The sequence below is a fragment of the Colletes gigas genome, unplaced genomic scaffold (assembly GCF_013123115.1).
Source record: "Colletes gigas isolate AHSC1104 unplaced genomic scaffold, ASM1312311v1 Colletes_gigas_Sc00001, whole genome shotgun sequence".
NCBI lineage: Eukaryota > Metazoa > Arthropoda > Insecta > Hymenoptera > Colletidae > Colletes > Colletes gigas.
The window spans coordinates 11,729,605-11,755,598 of record NW_025106630.1 but is presented as its reverse complement, the minus strand read 5'-3'; the positions used below and the strand labels follow the sequence as shown (position 1 = coordinate 11,755,598).

Genomic DNA, 25,994 nt, shown 5'->3' with positions numbered 1-25,994 from the left:
CTCGAAATACGAAGTCGTCGTACGAAACACGGAGAGTTTAAACCGTGGGAATACGAGGGAGATCGTTCCTTTTTTTATTTCTCGCCCTTCTTTCGCGTCGATCGCGTACCGATAAGCTCGTGGGTGGTGATCGTCGGCTTCCTGTTCCCTCCTGTCGCGCGGAACGTGTTGCAAAAATTCCGTGATTTATCTAACCGAGCATCGACTTTCCCGATCTCGATCGTCGAATAAATTCCGCGCGACGGGATTCGTTACGGTCCCGTATCGCCGGATCGACAGGACGGTCTCGAGGGAGATCGGCTTTCGCCGTGTTTATCGCACCCCTTCGTTTTGTTTCTCGGTTTCCGCGCGAAAACTGGATCAACCGCGAACGCCGGGACAGCCACGGTATCGTATTCTAACGAGCGACGCGCGTTTAAGGGAACAAATAGACGGGCACGAGTTTGTCCGACGCGAATCGTTTCGATCCGCGAGAGCGTCTGGTTCGTTATCGGTCGCAACGCTCGGTTACATCCTTTAACGAACGTGTAACGAATGTTTTGAGTGATACGACGTTTGATAGCGAGGCTAATGAAATTGTTAAGGACGGAGACACGAGCCGAGTTAACGATACGAACGTGACTTTCGCAATTAGGTATTTCTGCGTGCACCTCCGGTACTTTCATTTTTCTTGTTCGACGACGGATGAATTCCAAACGGCAATTACCGCAACATTCTAACGTTGCTCGTAGTACGGTACACGGAATATGTATTTGGAACCATGGATCGCGACACGAGTCACACGTTTGAGTAATATTTTTCTAATTAGTTCTTTTTTGCCGTCTTTGTCGATCGCGAGATAATCTATCAGCGGAAGGAACGAATCATGCCCGTGTATCATATCACCAGGTAGAAATCACATGGTTGCGTGCGTATTACGAGCAATACGTCAACAATGATACTATCTTCCGAGACAAATTATGTCACTTTTCAAACGGTCGAGCCGAGCTCGGGTACAGAGTTGGGCATTAATAGCAAGCGCGTTTACGTTATGAAACGAATAACGCAAAAGGAAAAGACTAATGGTATCGTTAGACGAAACGATGCAAGTCGTTAACCCTCCGTCGTGCAATTAGTTGATGTTATTACTTCATACGTTTTTCAATTTAATTTTGAATTAAAACAATTTTGCAAAACCAAATATTCTATTCAGCTCTGATTGAGAAGCACTGCGTTACGGGATCTACGTTCGTAATTTCTTCCAATCATATCCCTAAGATCTTCGTTTATTTCGCTTTGGTCTATAAACGTCAATCATTATAGAAAGCTGTTCCGAGTCGATCGTTTCAAATCACTGCCATACGATCTGATATTGTTTTCAATTCGCTCATAGAAATTTACATAAGTTAATCACACGTTTCGTATTATAGAAACGTATAATTCTAAAATAATTTGTAATTAAAACTTTATACGATCTCTTACTTTTATTACCGTGGATAGATTACTGGAATTATTCTGTTGCATTATTTTCAATGCTCGACATTCTGCGGTATTAAATCGGGTGTTCGTTGGAAATACTCGTTTAAAATGCACCGATCGAAGTAATTAATTGGAGTAATACTTTCGAAGAAATGATGAGAAATTCCAGTTTGATATAGTACTTGAAATTTTGCAATTTATACCGGTTATTTCAAGCATCGCTGTACCACTTGAATTCAGTACATAAACTACAAGGGGCTGGTACATAAAATTCTCTAACGTACTGTTATTGGCATTAGCTTCTTACTGGCTCCGCGACTCGCGAATACAAGCCTACCACTTCATCTTATAAACTAGTAGCCAATATGCGTGTTATATCTGTATTTAAATATTTTGTTATCACGAAACGGTAGTATCATATTTCTTCGACGATTCTAACTCCGATTCCGACTTAACTTTTTAAAGAAATCAAGAATCTATTGCTCTCGGTTTCCACGATCGAGCTTAAATCGACGTTACATCATAACGCGACAACGTTTCGCATATTTGAGCACGTGGTAACGTATTCTTTCGATCGTGATCGCCGGACCCGCGATAACGTATGGATCTGCCAGGTGCGGAGCCGTGTCGCGCGAGATATTCTCGCCAGATATACAATATAGCCATATTTTCTCGATATTGTCTTTACCGTTTCCGCGTAGCGAGAAATAATCACTGAGCGTGCGCGCGCGGCCGAGAGACACTCTTGCGTAGTTTATTCGAGGAGATAATGCGCACTTTTAAGCGCGCTCCCGCGGTAAATTATTCTTATCTCGGGTCGCAACTCGGTTTCGACCCGCGGACGGCTGTCGGCCCGATGACAAACGCGCGTTTGTTCATTATTTTATCGGCGTGAAAAGCGCCGTTTCGAAATGTCTTCGATCCCCCGTCACATTGTTTCGCGCGCGTTTTTTGCGTCCGTACGGCCGGTGGTCGACCTTCCACCGGCGATGTGGGAACGTCGTCTCGCTCGGGCACAATAAAACGTGTGCTTCTTTGCCAGGTATTTATCGCCGTGGAGATTACGGCCGGGTAAATAAACCGTAAATTATCGTAAACGCAAAACCGCGTGGCGTAATCGAGGCGCGGTACCGGCCGTTCCTGAAATCGATTCGTAATTCACTCTCCGATCCGACCATCTTCGATCGCATCTCTTGAAATTAATTCCCAAAATTTCGAAGCTCGAGGTTTTAAATTTTGCTTTTAAAACTGTAGATCCGAGTATATTGCATTTTGTCGCAACGAATGGTGAAAAAGGTGGCTGAAGAGATGAAGACGCATAGACGCCGAGAGGACGCAGTCGGGGAGGCGCGTGCATTGTGTCAGTTCAACGATGCGTCGTGTGCGACGCGCGGCGTCGCGGACGATGTTACATCGCGCGAGACCGAAAGAGGGACGAAGGGCGCGTGTCTCCTTTCGCGCGAACGATCTCGCGAGAGTGGCGTGCACGAACAATCGGACGCGTTAATTTTTCCTACGCCGTGCTTTTCCCCGTCGACGGGAACGTCGGGTTCTATGCAACGCGGGGGAGCCTCGAACGGACGATAATTGATGATCCCTTCTCGCGGGACCGGGAATCTTAAGAATTCTCTTTAAAACCGTTACTCTCCGACGCCTACCGCGTCACGGAGAAAGTCCCTAGGTTCGTTCGTAGTCGGGCGAAACGAGGGTAAGAAAAAAAAGGAGCTCCACTCACGGAAGAAAAATCGTCGAGGTTGTTAAAGGTCTCTTTACGGTCGGGTCCGCCCGTTAATCTTGTTTGACATTCGCGATCGTCGCTCACGGAGGCGATCCCGCCGGACGTGGCTGGATCTCCGGAGGCGTTGATCGGTACGGATGCAACGCGCGGCGGGATCAATCCGCGCGGAATGTCTGCGGCGCGGACACCGCGCGTTTCGGGCCTGAGGTTGATGGATAAGCGGCTCGTGGCCCGCTGATGCTCGATTTGTCATCGTACAATGGGGGTATACGCGCTCGGAGACGTAACGCGGGTTTTTAGATCCGTGTCTCCGCGCGCCATTTACGGGGACGAGGTGTCGCGCGAAGGACACATTCCGGCGCATTGTCCAGGAAACGGTTCCCCGTCGGGATACGGGACACATACCCCCGGGATTCTACGTTTCCAGGTCCAATTTCCAGCCATCCTTCCGATATTTCCGTGGACGTTGTGTTCGCGTTAATGGTAGGCTTTCGTGGAACCGTTTGGAGATGTCTTTGTCCCTCCTCCCTTGTCTGTTGTTTCATTTCACTTCAGGATGGTTCTCTAATAAATTTACAGACTACTGTTTCTATTCAACGTATCTCACATTTCAGTATTGCTAAACAGACAGTCCATCGTTATTGGCATAATACGTAAGCAGTAAACTTTCCACATTCCTACATAGAAATCGAAGTAGCCACCCTCGAAAGGAACCTGCAACGAGTCCTACGAATGGCTACTTGTCTCTGAATTGTATTATTCGATAGTAAAAGTTTGTCACTGCGTTCGATAGAATGTCGAGCGAAAAGGAGCGGAGCTGACAAAAGCGATTTCGGTAAAGCGTGTGTTTTATCTTTCCCCGATTCAGGGATCGAGCCACGAATCCGCTCCGAGTTTCGGCCGTTTGCTTCTGTTCTTCGTCGAGCATCGACCGGTCGGAATCCGGGCCGCTCGAGTGAAATATCCTAAAATTATGCGGTAATATCTGGGAACGACGCACACGCGGGGTCTCCCGAGGGTTCCCCGTGGCAGCGTCACCTGCGCGAGAGGAACGAAGGGGGATACGACGGCGGGCACCCTCGGGATCTCGCCTGGTGCCGCTGCTTTACGCCCCCTGCGGCGAACATTTTCATAAACTCCCTCCTAAAGCATATTCGTATTCTCGCGCTCCCGCGAAAGACGTTAATTATTTCTCGAGGAACGCGTAATCCGATCGGTTAGACCCTCGACGAACCCCTGAAATACTCTGCCTCTCGCGGAAACCTTAACTTTTTCGTCGGTTGACGCGACGAACGCGTGGGGCCGTTGTATAATACAACCTGTCGTGAAATCTGACGTAACGGAGGTTGATGAACAGCTCGTGCGTGGGCGGAAAGATCACTGCACGATTGCAGCTTCGAAATAAAAGTCAGCTCTCTTGAAAAGTGTATTCAACGTTGTAATCGTGGTGGACAACGGAATAAAATTTATATCGGAACTCGTATATAGCAAGGGGTTAGGGTAGCTCTGGAAGAGTATTTAGACGGTCGCTGGATCGGAGCGTAAACAGTGATCGATAGGAATCGTGTCGCGGAATTAATTCGCTCGTGACGGCAGAGAAAAAGGAACCAACGTCTCTGACGATTCCATCTCGTAAGCAGTCGATGAATATGGATGAACCCGACCTTTGTTCCGTTCCCCAATTCGCGCGATCACGATCTTCGGATCTGCCACGCTCGGTGACGATTTACACGTGCCTCTCGAGAGCAACAGCGTCGAGAGGCGGATCCTCGAACGGTCCCCTTTTAACCGTTTTTACATCGCCGTTAAAACGCTCCGCGCGAACTCGCGACGATCGTAAGAGCGGAATCGCGCTGTGTTCGACCGGTCGCGTAAAAGTTTTCAGGAACTTCTTACGATCGTCATCCACCCGCTTTATGGATGCTAGGCGGTTACGGCTAAGAGGGTGAATTCGTCCGAACGACGTAATGAAATGTCGTGCCTAAGACGCTATTCGACGACAAGACAACGCACTTATGGGATCCGAGGGGTATGGGAGAAGGCAAAATGTACGCTCGCGCTTCCGTGGCTCCGTAGGGCGGCGACTAAACGCTCGTACACGGTTGCTCGTGCCTAGCGCGTCCCTTTATCGCTCGATGTCGTTTATTTTCCACGATCCTACAACTATTTACGCGTTTTACAGTGTCGGGTAAACGTACCACTAATCGACGATGAGTGGAGTAAATTTATTTTAGTTATATCAAATTAGTTTTAATAATTTTTTATTTGAGAACTATGTTGGTTGCTCTTATTCTTTTCGAGGATGTCGTCAGGGACGAATTCTTTTTCTCGGTGTCCACGTTTTCACGAGGATCGACAACGTAAATAAGAGAGAAATAATACCCGAAGATCCGTCTCGGGATCGGAGCTATTGCGAGCCTTTATCGGAACCTTTTCTTCCGCGCACGCTTCTGCGGATCCGCGAACGAGAATTCTGGGTAACGGGCGGGAAAACGACGAGAAAAGTAGTTGTCGGGGAGCGTTAACGTCTTCTCGGCCAGCGGTCCGGCCGACCCTAAGAGGAAACCATTTTCCAGCGGCGAGATTCCCTGATCCGGTCGGACAAAGGGTCCGGGACCCGATACCTTCCTAAAGTTTCCGCGTGAAAGGGAACAGAAATCATATCGTTCCTGCTCGTGCTTATGAAGCATTACGTAAGCACAAAAAAGTCCCGTAAAGGGACCAGAGAAAGGATGGAAGCTGGATATCTCCCGCGTCAGTGATCTAGGACCGTTCGTCGTCGGGCAGAATTTTGGTAAAAATGTGATCGTTGCTGGTGGAAGGATTATTAAAATCATTACGCTCCTCGAGACCTTGTTCGCCAGATTGGGCAAGAGAGTTTCGTTGGGAACGAAAGGTCGCAAGAATTGTTATTTTACATATTCGATTTGTTTCCAAATAAGGCTATATCCGATCTCGAACGGCTTCGTATAAAATCCTGTCACTCGTTGAAACGTTAATCGAGCACTCTCGAAGGCTTCGACGTAGTTGCTTCATCGTGCCATTTCGCCGCGTAACAACGTTCCGTAAAAGGAGAGCGGTATCCGTGCTTTCGCGACAATTAACCGAATTGCCGAGCAATTAATCGAGAAATCCTAGCGCTCTGTCTTTCGTGAAACCGGAATCTCTCTTCCTCCGCGCGCCTTTTAACCACTGTCACTCAGCCATTCGCCGTCAATTTCTATCCATCGTTCCATCATCTCGAGGCTAAAGTGTCGATCGAATTACATTATGGCTTGTAGACTGAAGACGCGTTCGTTGGCCCCTCCTCCCCGGTGCCCTCCTAAGAAAACCCCATTGCATATGAATATAAGTGTATTATCATAATATCGCGCCTAGGGTGGCTTCTCTTCTGGTTCGCTGCTAGGGGCTGGAAATCCCGCGGGCCGCCAGGGGGAGAAGCCACTTTTACAAGATGCGTATGGATGGAAATCCTGATAGGTATCTCCTGGAATGCACGGTTCGCTGTCTCGAGGAGATTGAGCAAAATAAGTGCCGATGCATATGTATTGTCTGAACCGTATATTTAACCGTGAAGTATGCCAGGCTTCGCGGAAAAGAATATAGAGCCCAAAGCTCTCCGTACGATTCATCAGAATTCTTTTAATTATAGAAGAATCATTAAACTTCAATATTAATTTCGTATTTTTGTATTCGAAACGATTCTGATTGCGTAGATCGCGAGGTCCATTGGCTAGAGAAAGTGTGTAGCCCGCTCGTACGAAGAGGTTGAGCAATAATAGAGGAATAATAACTTTTTTGAACCGATGTCTATCGAAAGGGAAACGCGTGCTCCGGCGTGATAAATGAATAACCCAATAATTTAGATCGAAAGATTGCGCGGCTGCAGAAGTTGCATTCTTAAGCAACGCGTCGATCGCCGCGAGAGTCGCCGGTCCATAACGATGCTGTGTTTACGGCGTAAATGCGTGCGATTGCCATTCGCGGTGTACGAATATAAGTTACGATGAGAATTTATTCCCCCATCGTGAGTAAATTGTTATTCGTTTGAATCACGCGGGTCGTTAGTTATCCGATCGACCCGCGATCGCGGCGTGCTATCGATTGTGCGGTGATTTTTTCCAAGCTCCGTCTCTGTCTCCGTACGATCGTCGAGAGAGAAAGGCTCGTTGGGATATACGGGTCAGCAGGCGCGCGAAGGATTAATTTAATTTGTACGCCGATAGGACAGCAGATATCACGCGGACGAGTGGAATAGCCGAGGGGATTGATTATCTTTCTCCGCGGGGAAGCGGTTCTTCGACAGCCGACAAGTCGGTCGACGATACGATCCGCGTCTCGATCGGACGTCTATATTTATCCGTGGGTTCCCCTGGCTGGATTTGTCCGTCAATTAACGGCCGCGCCTTAATTAACGCCGCCTCCGCGGCCCTCGTACCCGGCGTCGTCGAGATAAAATGTCAAAGGATGCTGCTACGGGCCCGTCTCGGGACACCGGGAAGAGAACTCTTTGCGCCGAGAGACGCAAAGTAAATTCGCCTAAGCCGTAGAGAGGGAGAGAGAGAGCAAAGGGAAAGGTATCTCTTAGCCACGATCTAACGTTTCGACAAACATGTCGCGGCAATTGTAAGGGGCAAGCAGCCCTAGACGCGGACAATATGCAGATAAAAGAAAAGGGATCGCCGGCCGGTGCGCTCCGCTAATGGCATAAATAAAGCGGAACGGAAAGCCGTTGCCTTAACTGCTCCATTGTGTTGCCCCGACTTCGCAGGAATCGAGTTAATCGTTTTATTATGTCCTCTCGTCTTGGAACCGATTCGGAGAGATCGGGAGAACGTGAGAGAAAGAGGGCTGCTCTGAAAAACATTCCCGTCCGGAGAAATCTTCGATTCAATGGCGGAATTGAACCGACTTTAATTACAGTTAACCGTCGCTTAAGGAAACGCTGCTTCAAAGATGATTCATGGATTGTTCCGGGGAACGAGACCCTCGATTCATACGGCGGTGTCTTTTCAGACAGCGAACGCACCTTTCTCGATTAACCGTTCCCGCGTCTGGATACAGCGAGCATTGTTTCCGCCATTTTTACGCACGTTAAATCGAGGATAAAATTTGTAATTTGATAGGAAGAAGACAAGGGGCATTTTCGAAATTTTAAACGTGCCGATAAGTCATAGACGCTCGAGGGAAATAGGGGTTGCGTACATTAAAGTTAATGGAAACGATGAGCATAGTGATCGAACAACGATGTAGGGAAGCTGTGATTTATTGGTCTGTCCAAGACACGAGGGGTTGCGGATTGCGGTCATTGAATCAGGATTTCTTCGCGTTGGGTCCTCGTTAGGAGTTAGAATTTATACGAGATACAGAGATTTAACATAGCGAGAGGATAACAAATATAAAGTAAATAGTTTTTGACGAGGGCTCTCTATATTACCAGCCATATGTAAAAAAAAAATGGAAGGACTCGCGAGGGCGCATTCCGCGACGACTTAACAAGTGTTCCCGGTTGTCCGGGGTCAAAACTTATGTGGTGTCGAGGGTGAACGCAGGCCAGAGGAATAAAAACGATCGCGGCCGGGTCTTCGGTGGACGCGTTTCGAAGCCAGGAGCGGGTAAATCAATGGCCATTAGTTCGATAGTCCAGTTTTTAGTAGGGTCCCTCGGTCAGTCTGTCCCGCAGTCCCCCCGGCCGTTGCGCCGTTCGGCTACCAGGCTCGCGGAGAACAATGGGTCACAAATCACCGCTGGAACCAGCTAAATCTCGTTTCGCGAACTCTCCAACGGCCACGTAAGTCCTAACGATACGCGGAATAAAAGAAGGCTCCGTTCGTCCCGTCCGCCGTCCGGTCTCGCACCTTTTTTCTTCCCGTGCCGCGAAGGAGAATCAATCCGACCGAGAATAAATTCCCGTGGTTCTTTTTCGTGCTTTCGTTTCTTCTTTGCCCCGTACGCGTTCGTCTGCCAGGAACGTCGCACTGCGGACCGAAAATGGGCCACCCTCCCCCCCCGATAAAACGTCCGACTCGCATACTGGTTTTATCGTCGATTCCTGTCCCATTCGCAGTCTCGTTCGCCGTTTCCCAACGTCGCGTCTGGTCTCGTTTTCTCGAGCTATTTGCTTTCCACGGATCCACAGACGGAAGTAACGTCCGGTCCGATCGAGAATAAACGTCCACTGGCCGTGGCTGGTAAAACCCGGATCATCCTTTGGACGGACGGGAAGAACTCGCGAAGAATACATATAACGTTTCCCCGAGAACTCGAACTCGAACACGAACACGGTGTACGGGAAGAGGAAGAGGAAGAGGAAGCGCAACGCGAACGAGAATGGTGGGCACGAGATAAAAACAAAACGTTGTATCCGGGACGATTATCGTTATCGTAGATAGCCACCGATCCTACCAATCACGGTGGCTCGAGTATCTCGGGTAGACGCGCGAGAGCACGATACTCGGGTATTAGAGATATTTCTGCGATAGGGAGGCGCGCGACGTGTGGCAGCCGGGAGGTAAAAGAAAAGATTGAGAAAAGGGCGGAGGAGAAGCAAAGGCTTAAGGAAACGACGTCGCGGAAGCCCAGGGGATGCCGGGCCGTCGCGTCGATACGATCCGATAGCCTATTTATCATTCGCCGCGCTTACCTTCGTTGCAACCTTCGTTTAGTTTTCATGGGGTCTTTACCTGCACGATCTTTACCTCGTTCGCGCGTAATCGTCTCTCTCTCTCTTTCTCTCTGTAATCGCGACAACGTGAAGTGTTCGAAGCAAGGTTCGTTGCATCTCGAGGGGCACGATCGCATCTAGAGTGGACCCTCAATTTTCGACCGTCGAATTCCTTTCGTGCAAACTCTGCGATTTTTTCCAATCGATGGCAAGATAATACGTTAGGTATTTGTCGAAGAAATATCAGTCGTTGGAAAAATTAATTTAACCACATCTGTCAACGTAAAGGCTGGTGAGTATGGTTGCGTCGCAATAAACGAGGCAATATCGTATCGCGTTGTCGCGCCTGGTACACGTCGAGCATTCGCTCGCGTGTTCTGCCCCCGTGGGGCATCGATGCCAGAACTTGGCGACGAATTCGAGTTATTTCTATCGTGACTTACGCGGACCGTTTCGCGCGATGAATACGCTACTGATACGGACGGAAGTAAGGGGGAGGGAGAACGGGCGAAGGATATATGTTTGACGACTGGACCCGATTGTATCTTATACGCGAGCGCGGCTCTTCCAATGGCAGATCGATATCGCGGTTCTTAACGGATTTACGACCCGTCTTATCTCTCAAAGGCACCGACGACCACGCACCGCGATCGCCGGGATGCTATCGCTTAACGATTTCGTTCTGGACTTTACCTGCGCTCAATGCCAACGATTGTCCGACTGGTTAGGAACGCGTGCGCGACGACTCGCCGGAAACGATATCGTTTAGATACTAGATCGTTTCTCGCTACTAATGTTCCGCGCGACCTCCTTCCGAGGACGGGAAACGTGGCTCAGGAGCCCTCTTTGGACTCCACTTGGTCGTGACTCCTACGACGTTGCTATCCAGGCGAAGATTGGAAATAAATTTGACAGCATTTATGACAGTAGCTTTATTTATATATTCCATTTTAGTTGAATAAAATATACGTACAGTGTTAAAATAACCAAGACATTATGGTACTAACAACACAAGGAAATCTTCGACTGATCATCGAATGTCCTGTCGTTTAAAACAGGGCCTGTTAGGGGGTGGTTGTCTTCACCGATGATTCCATTAGCAGCAGATTCAGGAGAAAAACGCCTCTACCATCTTGCTTACCCCTTTCCACACTAGCCAAGCCTCTGCCATTGATTCTAGAATCAAGTATGAAAAATTCAGTTGGTCGTTATTCTCGAAAAATATAGTTCCTGGATGTTGGAGCGTGTTCCAGCGATCGGTATCGCGAAAGACCTTTTCCATTTCCGACAATCGCCGGGGAATCCCGCGGGCACGGCTCAGATATCGGTCACGATCGAGGCCGTGTAGCGTAGATTTTCGAAATTGCCACGACCTCGTGCGTCCGTGTGTGTCTCCCACGAGGTGGAGACGACGACCACGGCGCCGCGTTGTACGCTCCGGGGATCGATACGAGGAAGTCGTCTCGTTACCCGGTAATAGCCGGCATCGGGAACGTGCGAACGAGCTAGGAAGACGAGTCGCGTCGACGATCTCTACCCGGGTTGCTCGTGCGCGATATCACGCGAGCGAACTTCCGTCTCGCGGGCGAAAGCGCGGCTACGCGGATACCGATCTATCGCGCGGCAGAAACCGCGCATTACGGCGCATTACGCGGCGCGTACTCGCGGCCAGGCCCCTGCGCGTAATCGAGGACCGTTTATGCCCCGGCGCGCCAGCGGGCCCGATTAATATTCTCTCGCCGCGGAATCGACTCGAAGAGGGAACAGATAGAGAGGATACCCAGACGTTTCAGCCGCGCCGAATGCTCCGCTGGCAATTTACATATCGCGCATGTCGTACTTACTTGTCTCGGAGCGTTTGCCTGCGCTGGCTCGAATTACACCGAGAACCGGGGGTGCCTGGTAGTTCACCGTGAAACACACCGCCCCGGTGAGATGCCTCGATAACACGCACGCACGCACGCACGCATCGAACCGCCTATCGCGCGGAATTCGCTCTCGGTTTCTGGGCTTTTTCTTTGCCCGGCGAACGGAACACGCTAGGAACCCTACGTACGCCCGTTCGATCCGAGAGAGGGTGGAAGTTTACCGGGCGATCGAAAGAGGAGTCGCGGCGTTTTACTGCGTACGCGGATCGCGTATCGTTCTGGTTCCCCGATGAACGTTTCAGCCAGACGTTGCAGCCTCGCGTAATAACGTTCGATACGGAACGACGACGACGACGACGACGCTGGATCCGCGCGGACGTCTCGCCACGGTAATGAAACGACTCGTTCGAGTATAATTCGCTCGTAAAGAACACGCGATATCGGGGACGGAATAATAACGAAGCTTACGGGGAAACGCACGGTAGCCGTGCCCGTGACACGGACGAGACCCGGAGATTGTTGCGCGTGGCGAACAGACTTCTCTCGGCTTTAACGTCCGCTCGCGGGACCATTAACCGATCCGTCGATCGTACGTTACGTACCAAAGTGTCGCGGACACCTTGCCGGGTAACGGCCCCGACGAGACGTCTTGAAAGTCGCCGCGATCGATTTTTAATCCCACTAAATACACGGATTTACGTCTCGCGACGCGGACGTCGTAACGCGATCGTCGTTTTATCGCTCGCGAGGCCGACCGGGACTGTCGACGGCGCTCCTTTTGCTCCTGTCGAACGCAACGCGCCGCGAGGAGCTGCGAAAACGAGCGTCGCATACCGATCGCACCGAGAAACTTGCCGATATTAACGCTCGGCTGCTCGTTCGGTTTCGATCTATCGTACCGATTCGGCCGGACCACGGTTCGAGAGTGCAAAATGGCTCGCGGGACCGTGAACGGAACGCTTCGATCGCTTGTCGGGCTAAACGATCGTCGTTCTTTAATTCCCGTCGCGTTCGCGTGGTCGGGCAAACTTAGGCTTACGAACGTCACTTTTCGTGACTTTGTTTTATTGTTCTCATGTGTAGAATCCAGTTCCACATACTACGGGGAATTCTTTTCAAATGAAGAACACGATAGACTTTTCTTTCCATCAGCGTTGGGTGGAACACGACGCCTACGTCTTTCTTTTCTCTCCACTTTCTCAGCGCATTAGAGCACAAACGAGGGCCTTTCTATCCAACGTCTTACTGCAGCGTAGGGCGTCGATGGAATGCTAGTCATTAGTACGCATCCACCTCGAGAGAACTGGAAGGCGGCGTGTGGCCTTTTGAGGTGTTCGTTGTAGCCTTTTCAACTGTCAATTACGTATTTACGTCATTTGTAGAGATTATACGTTCACGATAGAGCCGAGACTACTCGAATACACCTGACGAATTTTACGAGCAATCGATCGTTGAAAATATTCTTATCCCAATATTAGAACTGTCTCTACGTCACGCTATTCAAACACTGGGTGCACAAAATATTCGAATAGTCTGCCCCAAGGCGGCCAGTATTCCTTAATTTCTGCATCGATCGGAGTCGATGGATCTTTGATCGCGGCCCCGTAGACCTGTTATCCGCAGTCGCCTTAACGACTTTGCGAGGACAGGTAGCGAACGAGAGTAGCCCGTTAAACTATCGAGTTTATCGTCGAGAAGATAAAGAAGAGCCCGGCAGGCTCCGACAGGATGAATTGTGTCCAGGGCCCCCGAAATCCGCCCGGGTGCCCCCTTTTTTATCATCATCCCCGGCGCTCGAAATAAACCGTGGCCGGACTTTTATCGAAGCTCGCGCTCCTCCCGATTCCACCGTGGAACGGAGTCTTCCGCTCGCACGCGGACGATTTATTATCTCGAGTAGCTTCTTGGCAACGAGCTCCGAGCACGGGAACCCGTTGATTCCGTACACGTGTCCGCGTGTAGCCCGCAACACCTGGCGATCGCGCCAACAAGCGGTCGAAGTCTGCCGTGAATTTTCATCCACGGACGCGTGAATTTTCGTGAGAAAGTCGCGCCTGATCCCCATACGGCCGCGCACCTGCGACCACGGTCAACAACGGGGACCAAAACGCGTCGTTTGTCCCGAGATTTAGCCACGGAAATTCGCGAACCTCGCCAAAGACGCCCCCAAAGATTATCCCCCCGAACGCGGTCCTCGGATGACCACTCTTTCTCCTTGCACTATCGGAAGGGTATTTCCGATTCTCGGTGTTCTGTAAGCTTTGGTTGATCTTAAACTGTCGATTATTTATGTTTCATATTCCCATCTCCGTTATTTTGTCGAGTTACCCTTAAAAAGTCTTTACGAAATAAAAATGAAAGAGAATCAATTGTTTCGATCGCCTGGCACCTTGGGCCCGATCTCCGGTGCTTGAGCGCGTTGAAAAGCTGAAGCACGGATGCGTTGTCTTCGCCAAGCGTACCACGGCTGGGATATGTGTCTGCGTAACGACCGTGCGTACGCACTCGTCGGAACGTAATTAGTGCGAGTGCTGTCGGGCACGTATGAACTGCGGAGCGGCGCGGTGCGACGGTGAAAGAATTTGTACACGTAGTCGCTGCTTGGAGATCAAAGCGCGTCGCTGAGGTCGTTTGCGTCCTTCCCGCGAGAAGGGAAGCGAACGTGGATTGTACGGGTAAAAGCACTGCGAATTGTTTCGTTACTCGCGGAAAGTCGGGACGGGTTGTCCCGGGAAGAGGGGCATTTTTCGCGTCCAGCCACACGAACAACGAAATTCCGTCGAGAGGTGGTCCTCGCGGATAAATCGTTGCTTCGAAACGTTTTATCGTTATGGTACAGTAGTGTCTCGATCGATGACAAGAAATTGGGGCTGCAATTATCGAGGTAACCGACCTCTAGCAAACGGAAGTGTCTCCAAGACTCACTGATGGTCGCGTTTAAGTAGAAAACGTTTCTTGGAAGTCGAGTTAATTCGTAGCGAATTGTCGAGGACAGAGCGAGGGTGTGTCGACGTCGATCCGCGGAGGGGCCAATAATTTCGTGGGTTTCTGGGGATCTCGAGCGTAATTTAACCAAGGGCCTAAAGCGGCAGCTGGTGCCTCGACGGTGGCGGACACGGGACCACGGAGTCACGATAAACTCTCATAATTCACTTAGGCGATATCCTGGGCCGTATACACCCGTCGCTTAAGCGCGCGCCGGGAAATTCTCTATTGAATGCGAATGCCCGTTTCGTAACATTTGTATACGCGCGTATACGATTATTCATAACCGGGCATTGTACGTGCTCGCGCGGATCTATCATGCGTCGTAATATTCGCCGAGACGGACAACGGATGGAAAGTTTGATACACCGCGGAGGCAGCAGAGTAATGACTTCGGCTGGTATAAAATTCCGCGCGGAAACCTTCGGGAAGGAAGCTGTAAAAATGTAAGGAAAAGCATCGCCGTAATAATGCCGGGGCGATAAATAATAAACGACAATAAAGCGAGATTAAGAGTTTACCGCTCTGATACAAGGCGCGCCTATAAAGCGCGGAGGAATGTGGCCATCGTCCGGGATACAAGCGCGATTAGTAGCATTACGATCTACCGAAATGATTTTCAACTTTGGAAACGGTAAATCTTCGCGAATGTTTATGGGGTGTGTAGAATTTAAAGGGCAGGATCGTAAGGCGTAATCCAATCGCGCCGAACTCGGATCAGCCTGTTGATTCTTGTTCCACGATCATAATATCCGGCTATAATTAACGCCGGTTTCATGGTCCGGTGTCCATATAAACGTTTAACTGCTTAGGATAGCTGTTAAAGATGGGAACACTTGGCCCGTGAATCCTGTTCGGGATTTTTAGGGCCTCAAGTTGAAGACGAGGATAATTCGTAGGGAGGAAGCATATTAAGCACAACTGTTACATCACAGAATTATTCCATCTTTGAAAGCCGTCTTGGCCTCCTTTGCTATGCAAAAATCACCGACTTATCAACGCATAAAACTCCGCTTACCGTTTCGCGAGTTAATGTCTTACGATAAAATCACAGACGCGTGAGAGATGACGGCGAAACGGCTCCCGTTGGATTCCTACGGTCGAATCGTATTTGTCGTGTCCGATCTAAACGGGCGTGATCGACAATGCGTTAAGACAGCCTCGATCGTCCGGCGTCTACGCGAAAGCAATCAAGATACTGCCAACCATAACTGCATAGCGTAATGATCTGGCTGGGTCGCGATACGTGTTGTTATCGGTGGCCTAATTGCGAACTGTTTCAACGTGTGGTACGCGCGACGTGTAATCTGGGAACGGCGATGGTCGGTGACGGTGGTGATGGTGCGGCGGTCGCACAATAGATTCGGTTTGATGCATTGCCAGAGAGCAGGAGACCGTTAATTTCGTGGCCTCGTGGGCCACGGTGCGGCGGTTCCGCGCGCGGATTGCCGTTCTCCGTCAAACGTCGTTCGCGTTAATAATTCATCCAAGTAAATAATAGCGTTTGCCAAGGTACAGCGGAGAATGCCGTTGGTCTCGGTTTGTCACTACCGAGATTCGGTACCATCGATCGGTTTCTCTCGTTAATGCGTGTCCCGTTTATCTCGTTAATACGCTCCGGTCCATCGATCTATTATCATGAATTTGTAAATGACCGAGTCGGAACCATCGGTCATGCGATTACAATATACATTGTCGGTGGGAAGCGCCACCGACCGTTCTCGATACTAGTTACAGACCCGTCGACTAATTAAAATTAATAGCGGCTCGACCGATAAATTTTCCACTTTTATCGGGGCAGGTGACTGCGTTGTTACTTGACGCGTGCATAATCGCGAAATAAATAATCGAAACGAAACGATCCACCGATGTTCGCTCGACTCGAACAGTGATCGTTGTCCCGTTGAATCGACGCTGCTTTGAAATTAGCTCCCGTGTCCCTCGTTACACTCTTTAAGGGTCTCTATATACTTGGCGGAAGGTACGTACATAGGTACTCGAGGCATACTCGAGCGGTGTGGAAAGCGATACCCTTGAGGGTGCAAACCGCCAAATGTGTTTCACACCGCACAGGGACTTGCAGACCCTTGCATCCGTGTGTCCAAGTTTCTAAATGCTCCACGATCCAAAAACTGGGTGAATTTAACCCCTGAGAGCCGAAGAAAACTACCGTCTTTATCTCTTTGCAATTTCCTACCGAGCAGTCCGTGTCGAAGGGGCAAAATTCATTCTCGAATTAGGGGTAGTAAAACGTACTTGCTGGAATATCTCTCAAACTATTAAAAATATAGGAAAGGTGTAAACGAATGAACTTTCTATCTTTTTATGACAAATTTGACTAAGCAGACGGATTGCTAAAAGTGCAATTACATTTGTTCTTTCCTTGTTCTTCGCTGAAACCGGAGAGAAAGGAGAGCCGGGGTTCGCATCTCGAAAGACAAATATCCCGATCGTTGTCATCGGCTGCAATCACGCCCACGGTCTGTTTACAGGACGGACGCGTTCACAGAAACGTTCGATGCTCACGCTAGCGTTTACGCGTTTGTTTCAGAAACAATGCCAACGCCGATGCCCCGCCCGCGGCGCCCGTTCAGAAGAAAGAGCCACACGTAAACATCGCCCGGATAGCGAAGCGATATCTCGACGATAACATGCAGCAGGCGTGGATCAATCCTCGTCTAATATCGATGGTGAGTGAATATAAATGCAGTGATTACACGGTACGTTAGACGAGACTCGTACGTAACGTTCTCACGTTCCAGACGCGATATCTATTAAGCCGCGTATTCTCTCGCTCGTTCCGGATGCCATCCATATCCCGCTCGTACTCACAGTTCCCTCTTCCCTTTGACTACAGGATGTTAACAAACGAAAAGTTGTCAGACTTCGAGGCCACGTAATACTCACAAAAAGGACCAATATAATATTTCGATGCGTGGTTTTATGTATGGTCTGAATGTTTCGTGCATTAATGGTAAATTCCTCTCTGTTCCTCTCTATAAAATTATGAATAGTGTTGAGAATTATTGGAACCTCCGTCAATTATGAGTTGCAACCCCCCCCTGCTGAAAGTCTGGCCGAGAGGGGCTGTAATTTCAGCCGGGCAACAAATTGATTCGAACGGAAAGCAAGCTCCCCGCGCGGTGAAGTTTTTGTGTTAACTTGACGAACGGAAACTATCGAACGGGTTACCGATGGAATTAAATTGCAATACCAGCGTGAATTTTCGAGCGGCGTTTTCGGTTCGCCGGCCAGCAGTTTCCGTTCGCGTTGTGATTTCCGTTGCTTTCCTCCCCTCGTCTTTCGCGTGGAATTTTGTTGAATTTCTGTTCCCCGTAGCTCCCTCTCGGACATCCACTCCAGGATTTCGTTTATTAATCCCAGAACCCCGGGTCTATCTCGCACCTCCGTTTCTCCATCTGCAACGGTCCCTTTAACGCCCCCCTCCCTCGAAGCGTTAAAACGTTCGCGTAGATAGGCAGTCGAGAATAACGAGTAGTAGGCGTTTGGAATATTGCGCGAATAAAACTCGCCCCGAGTCGGCCGAGCCGGGGCGGCGAGCTTCTCATTAAAGTCGCATGACTAGACTAGTATGTCGGACCCGAGCGGGTACCAGGATTAAGACGTGCGCTCGCGGAACGTCTAATCGCTCGCGTGCACCTTGTAACACGTTTATCCATCCTTTGCTCTTACAATGCTCCTTTGCTCGGTGTAATTACTGCGCAGCGGTCGATCAGCCTCGGGGACAGCCATCCGAAACTACTGTTTTATCATTCATAAGCCTGGTACCCCAACGACTTATCACCGTTTTCATCCTGAACATAATTCCCTCGGATTTAGATAAAGTTATCCGTATTCCGCTCTCCTTTTGGACCCTCGGGATTGGACAAAATGAGTATGCGTGCAAGTCAAAGATCCGTACCTCGAATTTAAGAACAGAAGGAAAGCTGGAACCAGCTCGATCGACGGGGACTGGAATTTCGCGGAAAGGTCGGAACGACGAACGGGGTAAAAAAGAAATTAATCGATGGAATATTCGGTGGAAAATTTGGCGGAACGTTGGCGTTTCGCATCGACGAGCCGTCCCGCGTTTCAACGTTCTCGGTGGACGCGGGCGCGGTTGTTCGCGGATAGTTATTGAAATTCCGCCTTGCCCGTTCCATTTTATACGCGATATATTCGGATCACGGCGCGCACCATACGCCACGCTCGCCGAGCCGTGTTATATCGGCGTTCACGGCAGATTGGCATTCGCGCGGCAGACTTCGCTGCAGACAGGTAGAACGAGCGGACGAGTCATTAAGCGAGCCAATAACAAACTCGTGATCCACATAACCCTTCGTTATGTTCGCGGCCCGCTATTAGCCCATGCGAGGCGGCAATCATCGCTGGGCAGGTACGACGAGTCGTTTCGTAACGCGCGTTCGCGTTCGGGGCCCGCGAACTCGTTATTTTCTTTCTTCCCTGCCCCAGAAGATTCCGCTATCTTTCTTTTCTTTCTCGTCCCGACTACGACTCCGCCTCTACGCGACCTTACGTAACGTTCCCGACGCGTTTCCCTCCTCCGCGACGATTATTCGACCCGCACACCTGCGTGCTACCTGCACAATGGCGTAATCGGCCGCACAATTTTTCCATTCGAGCCTCGTTATATCTTCGTCCCGTGACAATGGGATCTCGAATCGGTCATTAGTTTCAAAGGGTAGAAATTCCAAGCGTTCGTTAACGTCTTCATCGATCGTTGCGTGACCGATAAATCGGACGAGGAATCCTTTGAACTCGGAGCGATCTCAATATGGTTATATCGATCTGATCGCGGTAAACAATTCCCTTTGGTAGGAGAAATTAAAAATACTGCAAACTCGATACCGAGGAGATAATATTGCAGTCGCGATCGACGAAAGGGAGGGAACGTCGTGTCGTTTTTGCGAACAAAGTCGCTCATTACGGGACAGGAGATATCTCGTCGCTGTCAGTCGACGAGTGTACGCACGAAATAACGAATGTTGCTCTCTCCGTATCTATTCGGTTCGCTGTCGTGTATTTGTCAAATCAGTTAAGACGGTTCTGTCTGTCCCTGGCGAGTCTGTGTCTCGCGGTTACGCTACTGTCGTTGCACTTGCGCTCGCGCGCCTGTTCACCAGCCCCGGCAGGATTTACGATCGTTCCACGTTACTTATAGCTGGCGGCTTTATTAGCATGATCGGTCGCTCGGAGGATAGATTACCCCGTGAAACCGGATCATCCTTCGGCCGGCAATCCGATCGTCCGGCGGCTACGATGGCTCAGAAGGACTCGTTTCGAGGCGTACACGACAGTAGTCCTCTTCCGTCAGGGCACGACGATGCCATTTGTAATTTGCTACGAGGGTGCCTCGTTACGACCGGTTCTAAATTCCTACGGTTCGACCGTTGTCGCGTACGATTCTACGATCGATGGGACGTGCACTTTCCAAAACATTATCGCCAAATCGTCGGTGATTCGTTACCATTAATTATCTCATTATCCCTTTTGCTTGAAATTGCATTTGTGTTTTAACGCTCGGAATCACTGCGCTCGAATCTAGAAATTGTTTTACATCGATCGTAAAAGGCGCAGAGCCCCCTAAAATTCGGGACTGGTTGTACCCGGTTGCAGGAAAGTGATTTAGTACGCGATATTCTATAAAGGTATGCCTCGTTCGGATTACAAAGGTTCGAGCAGCGGAGCGTGTGAACAACGGGAGGCTCCATCGCAGACATATCAAACTCAATTTGACCGGAGGGCCAATTTGCACTTTGCTGTCGTGCCGCGAGCAGCAGACGTACAGTTATTTCGCAATAGTCGAAAATATTTTCGATCGTTCCAACGCGTGGGAAGTAAACGATCGCGAAACAACACTTTTGTTCGAAGCAAAGAAATATTTAAATTTGCCCAAAGGATGGCGGATAGGCACGTGTACAAAAATTAACGATAATTTAATATTCTTCTAACAAAGGGAAGCAACGTTGGGAGGATTTTCGCGATCAACGCGGGGATAAATTGCGAATCGCCGGGCCACCCAAGTTTCGACTCTTCGATGCTAGACGTCGACTCGGAGGGAACGATATACATATATTTGCTCGGGCGATTAATAGCGCGGCGAGGAAAGTTAATTAAGCAACGAGCGAAACAAGATTCATTCCCGAGTCTCGTCAGCCATTTAATAATCTCGAAAATTCTGACGATTAGGAGAAGGTGTGCGTACACGCGTGCGCCGCTAAACTGTCTGGGTGCACAGGAACACAGAGAAAGGAGCCGGTCCCGTCTATCCGACGCGATTCCCCGAGTGCCCTGCACTCAGTTCCTCTAATAACAATAATAATAAGAAGGGATGGAGGCCCGTTTTAATCAGAGGGTCTGCCTGCCTGACGTGATTAACTCGAAGAGCTCGGGGAAGACGAGAACCAGAGGATGCGTGGGGAGGGGGGAAAAGGAGGAAGAGACACACCGGGGGATGGAGGGATGCCGCTGTCATTTTCGGTGTTTATCATATCAACGAACGGAAGGGGCTTCGTTTCGTCGCCTCGGGGTGGGAGGAGGGATGGGGTTAAATCTTGGATTTCACGGCCGATTTGTACCTTCTCCTTCCCCGTGCCTCTCGACTCTTTTACCCCGGCGATCCCACCCTTGGCCATTACTCAACCGTTCGAGCGTAGAAAATGCTCCGAGTGTCCCCCTTTTATTTTCATCGTGGCCCGTTTTCCGGCCAGAGAGACGCTACGAGTATTGCGTAATGTTAATGTACACCCGTTGGCTTTATCGACACGGCTATAAATCCGCGCGGCGCGAGGACGGCGAGAGTAATAAGGGAAAAAGCGGATAATTAAGTCCCGTCCGACGGGTAAATTATTTGTAGGAGACGTTCGATATATTTGCCCCGTTCTCCGTGTGCCCGATATGCAGATACGCCGTCGTTAAAAGTGCATTCGTTCTCGTGCAGCGCTCCAACGCCGGATCGGAAAACATTCGCCCGCGATAATAGAGCAGGAGTATGCATCGGACTATTCGGATTTATTCCTTCCTTATCGTAAAACTGCTTACGTTTCTCGAAAAATACCGTACGCGAACGAGAGGTCGCGATTCGATGGCAGCCATTGTTGGCGATTCTGCCGTCGACAATTCTGAAACATAAAACGCAAAGATGAATGCCATTATGGGTGCTATTGAGAACGACGACGGCAGGGGAGCCTCCTCGATGGTGGAGATAGGGATTTTGCTACGAAGACGTCGCTCTTTTTCCTGGAATTAAAGTCACGTCTATGGGGTCTCCGACATTGAGAACGTCTCCGCTGTGTCTCTTCTCCCCGGCTCTCGCTGCTGCCTTACGTCGTGCGCTTTACTTTGGACGTCTAATTAGCAAGGTTTTCCTGAAGGTTTTCGAGGCGTCTTCCTACCGACAAGCGACTTACGGAGCAGTAAATACCGTCGCGCGGGAATCGACTTGCCCGCTCGGCGCCGATGTCTCCCCTTCTGCATCGTGGCTGATTTTTCGATAGAACACCTTTCGATATTTCTCTTCTTACGATTCCACGGCGGTGGCTCCGACGGCGCGGAAGAAACCAGTTTCTTCCGAGTCAAAAGAATCCGCCGAGTCACCCCGCAGGAGAAATTACACCGTCGTACGATGACTTCTTAAGTAGTATCGCGCGTCAGACTTCTCGCTATTTCCGAGCGACCGGATCGCCTCGCGTCCCGACAAATCGGTGCCATACCTTACGAATTTTTCCTTCGAAATATTTTCGCTCCGCGTTCGAGCGTTTGCAAACTAAACGCTTCCATCTTCAGCGTGTTGGAAATTTACAATTCCACGATTATCCATCAGTTTCGCGGAATAGCGTGTAAACGACCACGATAAGGAAACCGTGCAGCAGGGTAAAATGAAAAGGGTCGTACAATCTAACGTCCCTCGATACATTGGCGGACATTTCGTATAAATCTGACGGGGAAAGGACCGAGTCCACTCGAAATCGCCGCGAACGTTCCGTGATTAGCCCCGCAGGTGGAAATCGCGAGGGCGAGAAAGATCAAGGGTTACAGGTAAAGTTGATAACCAAGTGCGTATCGATCGTTCGACGCGAAGTCGAAGGTTACGGAAGCAAAAGGCGTAGTCGCGCCGGGGACAGATAAGCGAAGAAGGATAGGAGACTGGTTTAATATTCCGTTTTGTACGGTTCATTAGCGCGGCACAAAAGTGGCTTAAAATAATTGAGTCTACGCCGAGTATAATAGCTATTCTGGTGTTCCATTGTCGGCCACCGTGGACTCCCGATTCGCCGCGTTATCAATGGCTGCTTATTTCCTTCATTGTGATCGCGGCCACCCCTTTGTTTTTGTTTAATTTTTCAACCCCTCCGATATCTTCCGACCACGTAGACGGTCGTATACGGTCCTCCTCGTCTGCATCGTCTCGCGTTCGCTTCCCTCCCGCCCCTGGTTTGCCGGCCCAACGAAACATTCTGATTTATTATCGGTCGTTGCGTGCCCGCGCCCCGACGCTTTTTCTCGCGAGCGGTTTCACGAAGGATCGCCCCACGAGGGCCCGGTCATTCGTTACGGCCGATTCCGTAATCGCCGGGCTCGTTACACGCGAAACGAGTATGGCCAGCGATAATAAACCTCGTTTCAATTACAGAAAAAAACTGGAACACTTTGCCTGCGCGTGACCGAACGTTCCTCTCGCGAGGCCATCTAATTTCACTAACCGAGTCGGTGACGTTTTCAATTTGCTTCGCGATCGTTAACCACTTGGTAAAAACACTATGCTCCTCCGGCCCTTCAACGTCTAAAAATAGCGAAATAAGAACGTGCTCGTGGTGTACATACAAAATATAAAATATATTTTTAAACACGAGAAAGATTTCCGCTTTCTCCTTTCGTATTAAACGAAGATGGAGCCGCGTTCTTTTTAATTATAGCTCACAGGCTCGAGGCAGGAATTACACGTTCGAGACGCGGGGCGTCGTGTAATTCCTCGTCGCGACGTCGTCTTAACGGAACCCCGGGGGAAAAAGAAAATACCGTCCGCTGGAAGAAACGCAGAATTCGAATCCCAAATTAAAGAAAGCATTCATAAATTGTCTGCGATGGGGCGTGCAGGTTTACGCTTTCCAGCGCGCGAAGAAAGTACACGCGGCGGCGTTTTAATTCCGTTGTTCAATCCCCCCTTGCAGCCTTTTTTGCCCTTGCATCCCTTCGTCTCCCCCCTTGCAGCCTTTTTTCATCCAGCGAGCGTTTTTCTCGTTCTTTTTTTTTTTGTCTAATATTCTTATCCAGTAGCGCGGTACTCGCGGTTCGCATTTCTCGCGCTTCTTCCGGTAATATCCGCTTACTTTCCCTCCGTAAACCTCTAAGTTTATGGTAAATTGGCCGGGGGATTCTTGTATCTTTTCCGGGATGATGTTTCTCTCCTCCCCCCCGATGCTTTGCTTCTTCTTTGCGGCGCATTGTTTCCGCTGCATTTTCCGTCCAAACACGCCGGGACGCCTTTTCCGCTCTTTTCGAGCCACCCTGCGATCCTCGCTGGGCCACATTTCTCAACGCGAATATACATCTTCACCCTTTCGAACCTTGGAACGGATTTTAAAAAAATTTCCCGACGACGCTAACTACCCTCGAGTTGCACGATTCGATTGCCGGTTCCGTGGCACTTGGCGCGGTTGAAAAATTACCCAAGGCCGGCTGAAAAATGATTGACCAGTTCTTGAAACCATTTACCACGATCGCCGTGTCGTAAATCCGCGCGGGATCGCTCCTGATTCGCGTCGGAGTTGTTTTGATGGGTGTACGCTGGCGGGCCTGAACATTTCGAGTAATTAATAACGAGAAGTCGTGCACACTGTTCAGAGAGGGGGAGGGGGGTGGCAAGTTAACCCCTCGTCCGCGTCTCCTCGACGTCGAAATACACGGGGGTGCAAACGAAACTTGCCAAGTCTCCTCCAGTGTCTCGAATGCCGCGAGGATTCTCGTTAACGTATATACCTTCGTTCCGTGACGCTTCTTTCTCCCCGTTGAACTCGTCGTTGACACGTCCTGATGCGCGAATTTATGTCAACAGACAGCGGTGAGCCCTCCAGCATTCGAAATTCGAAGGGAGACGGCGTTGACTGGCAGACCAAACAGTTCAATCGGATTTGTTTTCTACTCACGACTTGAGAATTAGTTTTTTTAGCTCCTCTGCATCTATCGTATCGCGTCTGTTCGAGTCCGGCTAGCCACGATTCAGGCACAAAGGTGCATGACGGACGTCATAATTTTATGGACAGTCTGGGAAACGCGCGTAAGGTCACGTCCTCGAGAGCGTAAGTCCCCGGGTCTAAGGGGTAATATCGCGAAACGAGGGATGCAATCCTCAAATCCCCCTGATCCCCCTTCAATGCACAGTCTGACGTCTTAAGGTTATGATACCTTCTCCCCGGGTCACCCCGTGATATCCCGCGTTTAATATTTATAAACTAGATATATCGTGGCCGCGCACTAAGCGTCGAACAAGGACAGAAATTGACCCTGTAACGCCGAAGATGTCTCGAACCACGACGTCCCCGGGAACGCCGCGCAATTTTCTTCAATTTTATTCCCAATTATGGAAATCGTTTCGTCTTCCGTCGGGCGAGGGTCGTTCCTCGATCGGTCTCCGTCGAGCTTGCACGGTCGACGCATAAATCGATCTCTCTCTCGATTTTTTTGCCCCTCGAAATTAACGTCGTCCATTCATCGCAGCTACCGTGTGCGGATACAACCGAAAGGGGGGGTGGCTTCAATCTCGAAGGAACGAATTTCCGTTCGCGTTGTCGCGCGATTCCCGCGACGTCGACCTCGACGACGGGCGCCGGTCGCGCCCTAAAGAGACTCGGGTCATTTGGCAAAGTGCTACTTTGTGTCACATAAAAAAAGCGCTACCGTCCCTCACCGACGCCAGTTATTTCGCAGTCAGCGTTTCCCACCGCCTCGAATCTTCTGGTCCCTTTCAGAAAACTCGACTATCGAACTTTCGGGCTCGTCGCCGCTCGATCGCAGACTCAATCTCTCGGATCGAAGACAATAGATAGCGAAGGAAAATTTTAAAACGTTCCAAACATCCCCTAGATAGAAATTTCATCGATTCAATTTCCATCTAGGATACAGTAATCATTCGAATATGAGACTTAGACGAACAATAGATAATCAATTAATTTGTTTACCGAGTCTTGAAATTAAAAGTTCCCCGATTAGCTGCTCGAACTTTCTTGACCCATTTGCATCCAGAGGCGACAGCCTCTTTAAA

The 25,994-nt window shown here is 49.8% G+C and overlaps 1 protein-coding gene across 1 annotated transcript in view; it reads left to right on the top strand.

Moving 5' to 3' along the window:
• LOC122396860 overlaps nt 1–25,994 on the top strand; it is a 328,173-nt gene that overhangs the window by 59,432 nt on the left and 242,747 nt on the right. Inside the window, exon 3 of the mRNA XM_043395583.1 lies at nt 17,265–17,403. Within this exon, the coding sequence (XP_043251518.1) occupies nt 17,265–17,403 (139 nt within the window). The remainder of the gene's footprint in view (nt 1–17,264; nt 17,404–25,994) is intronic.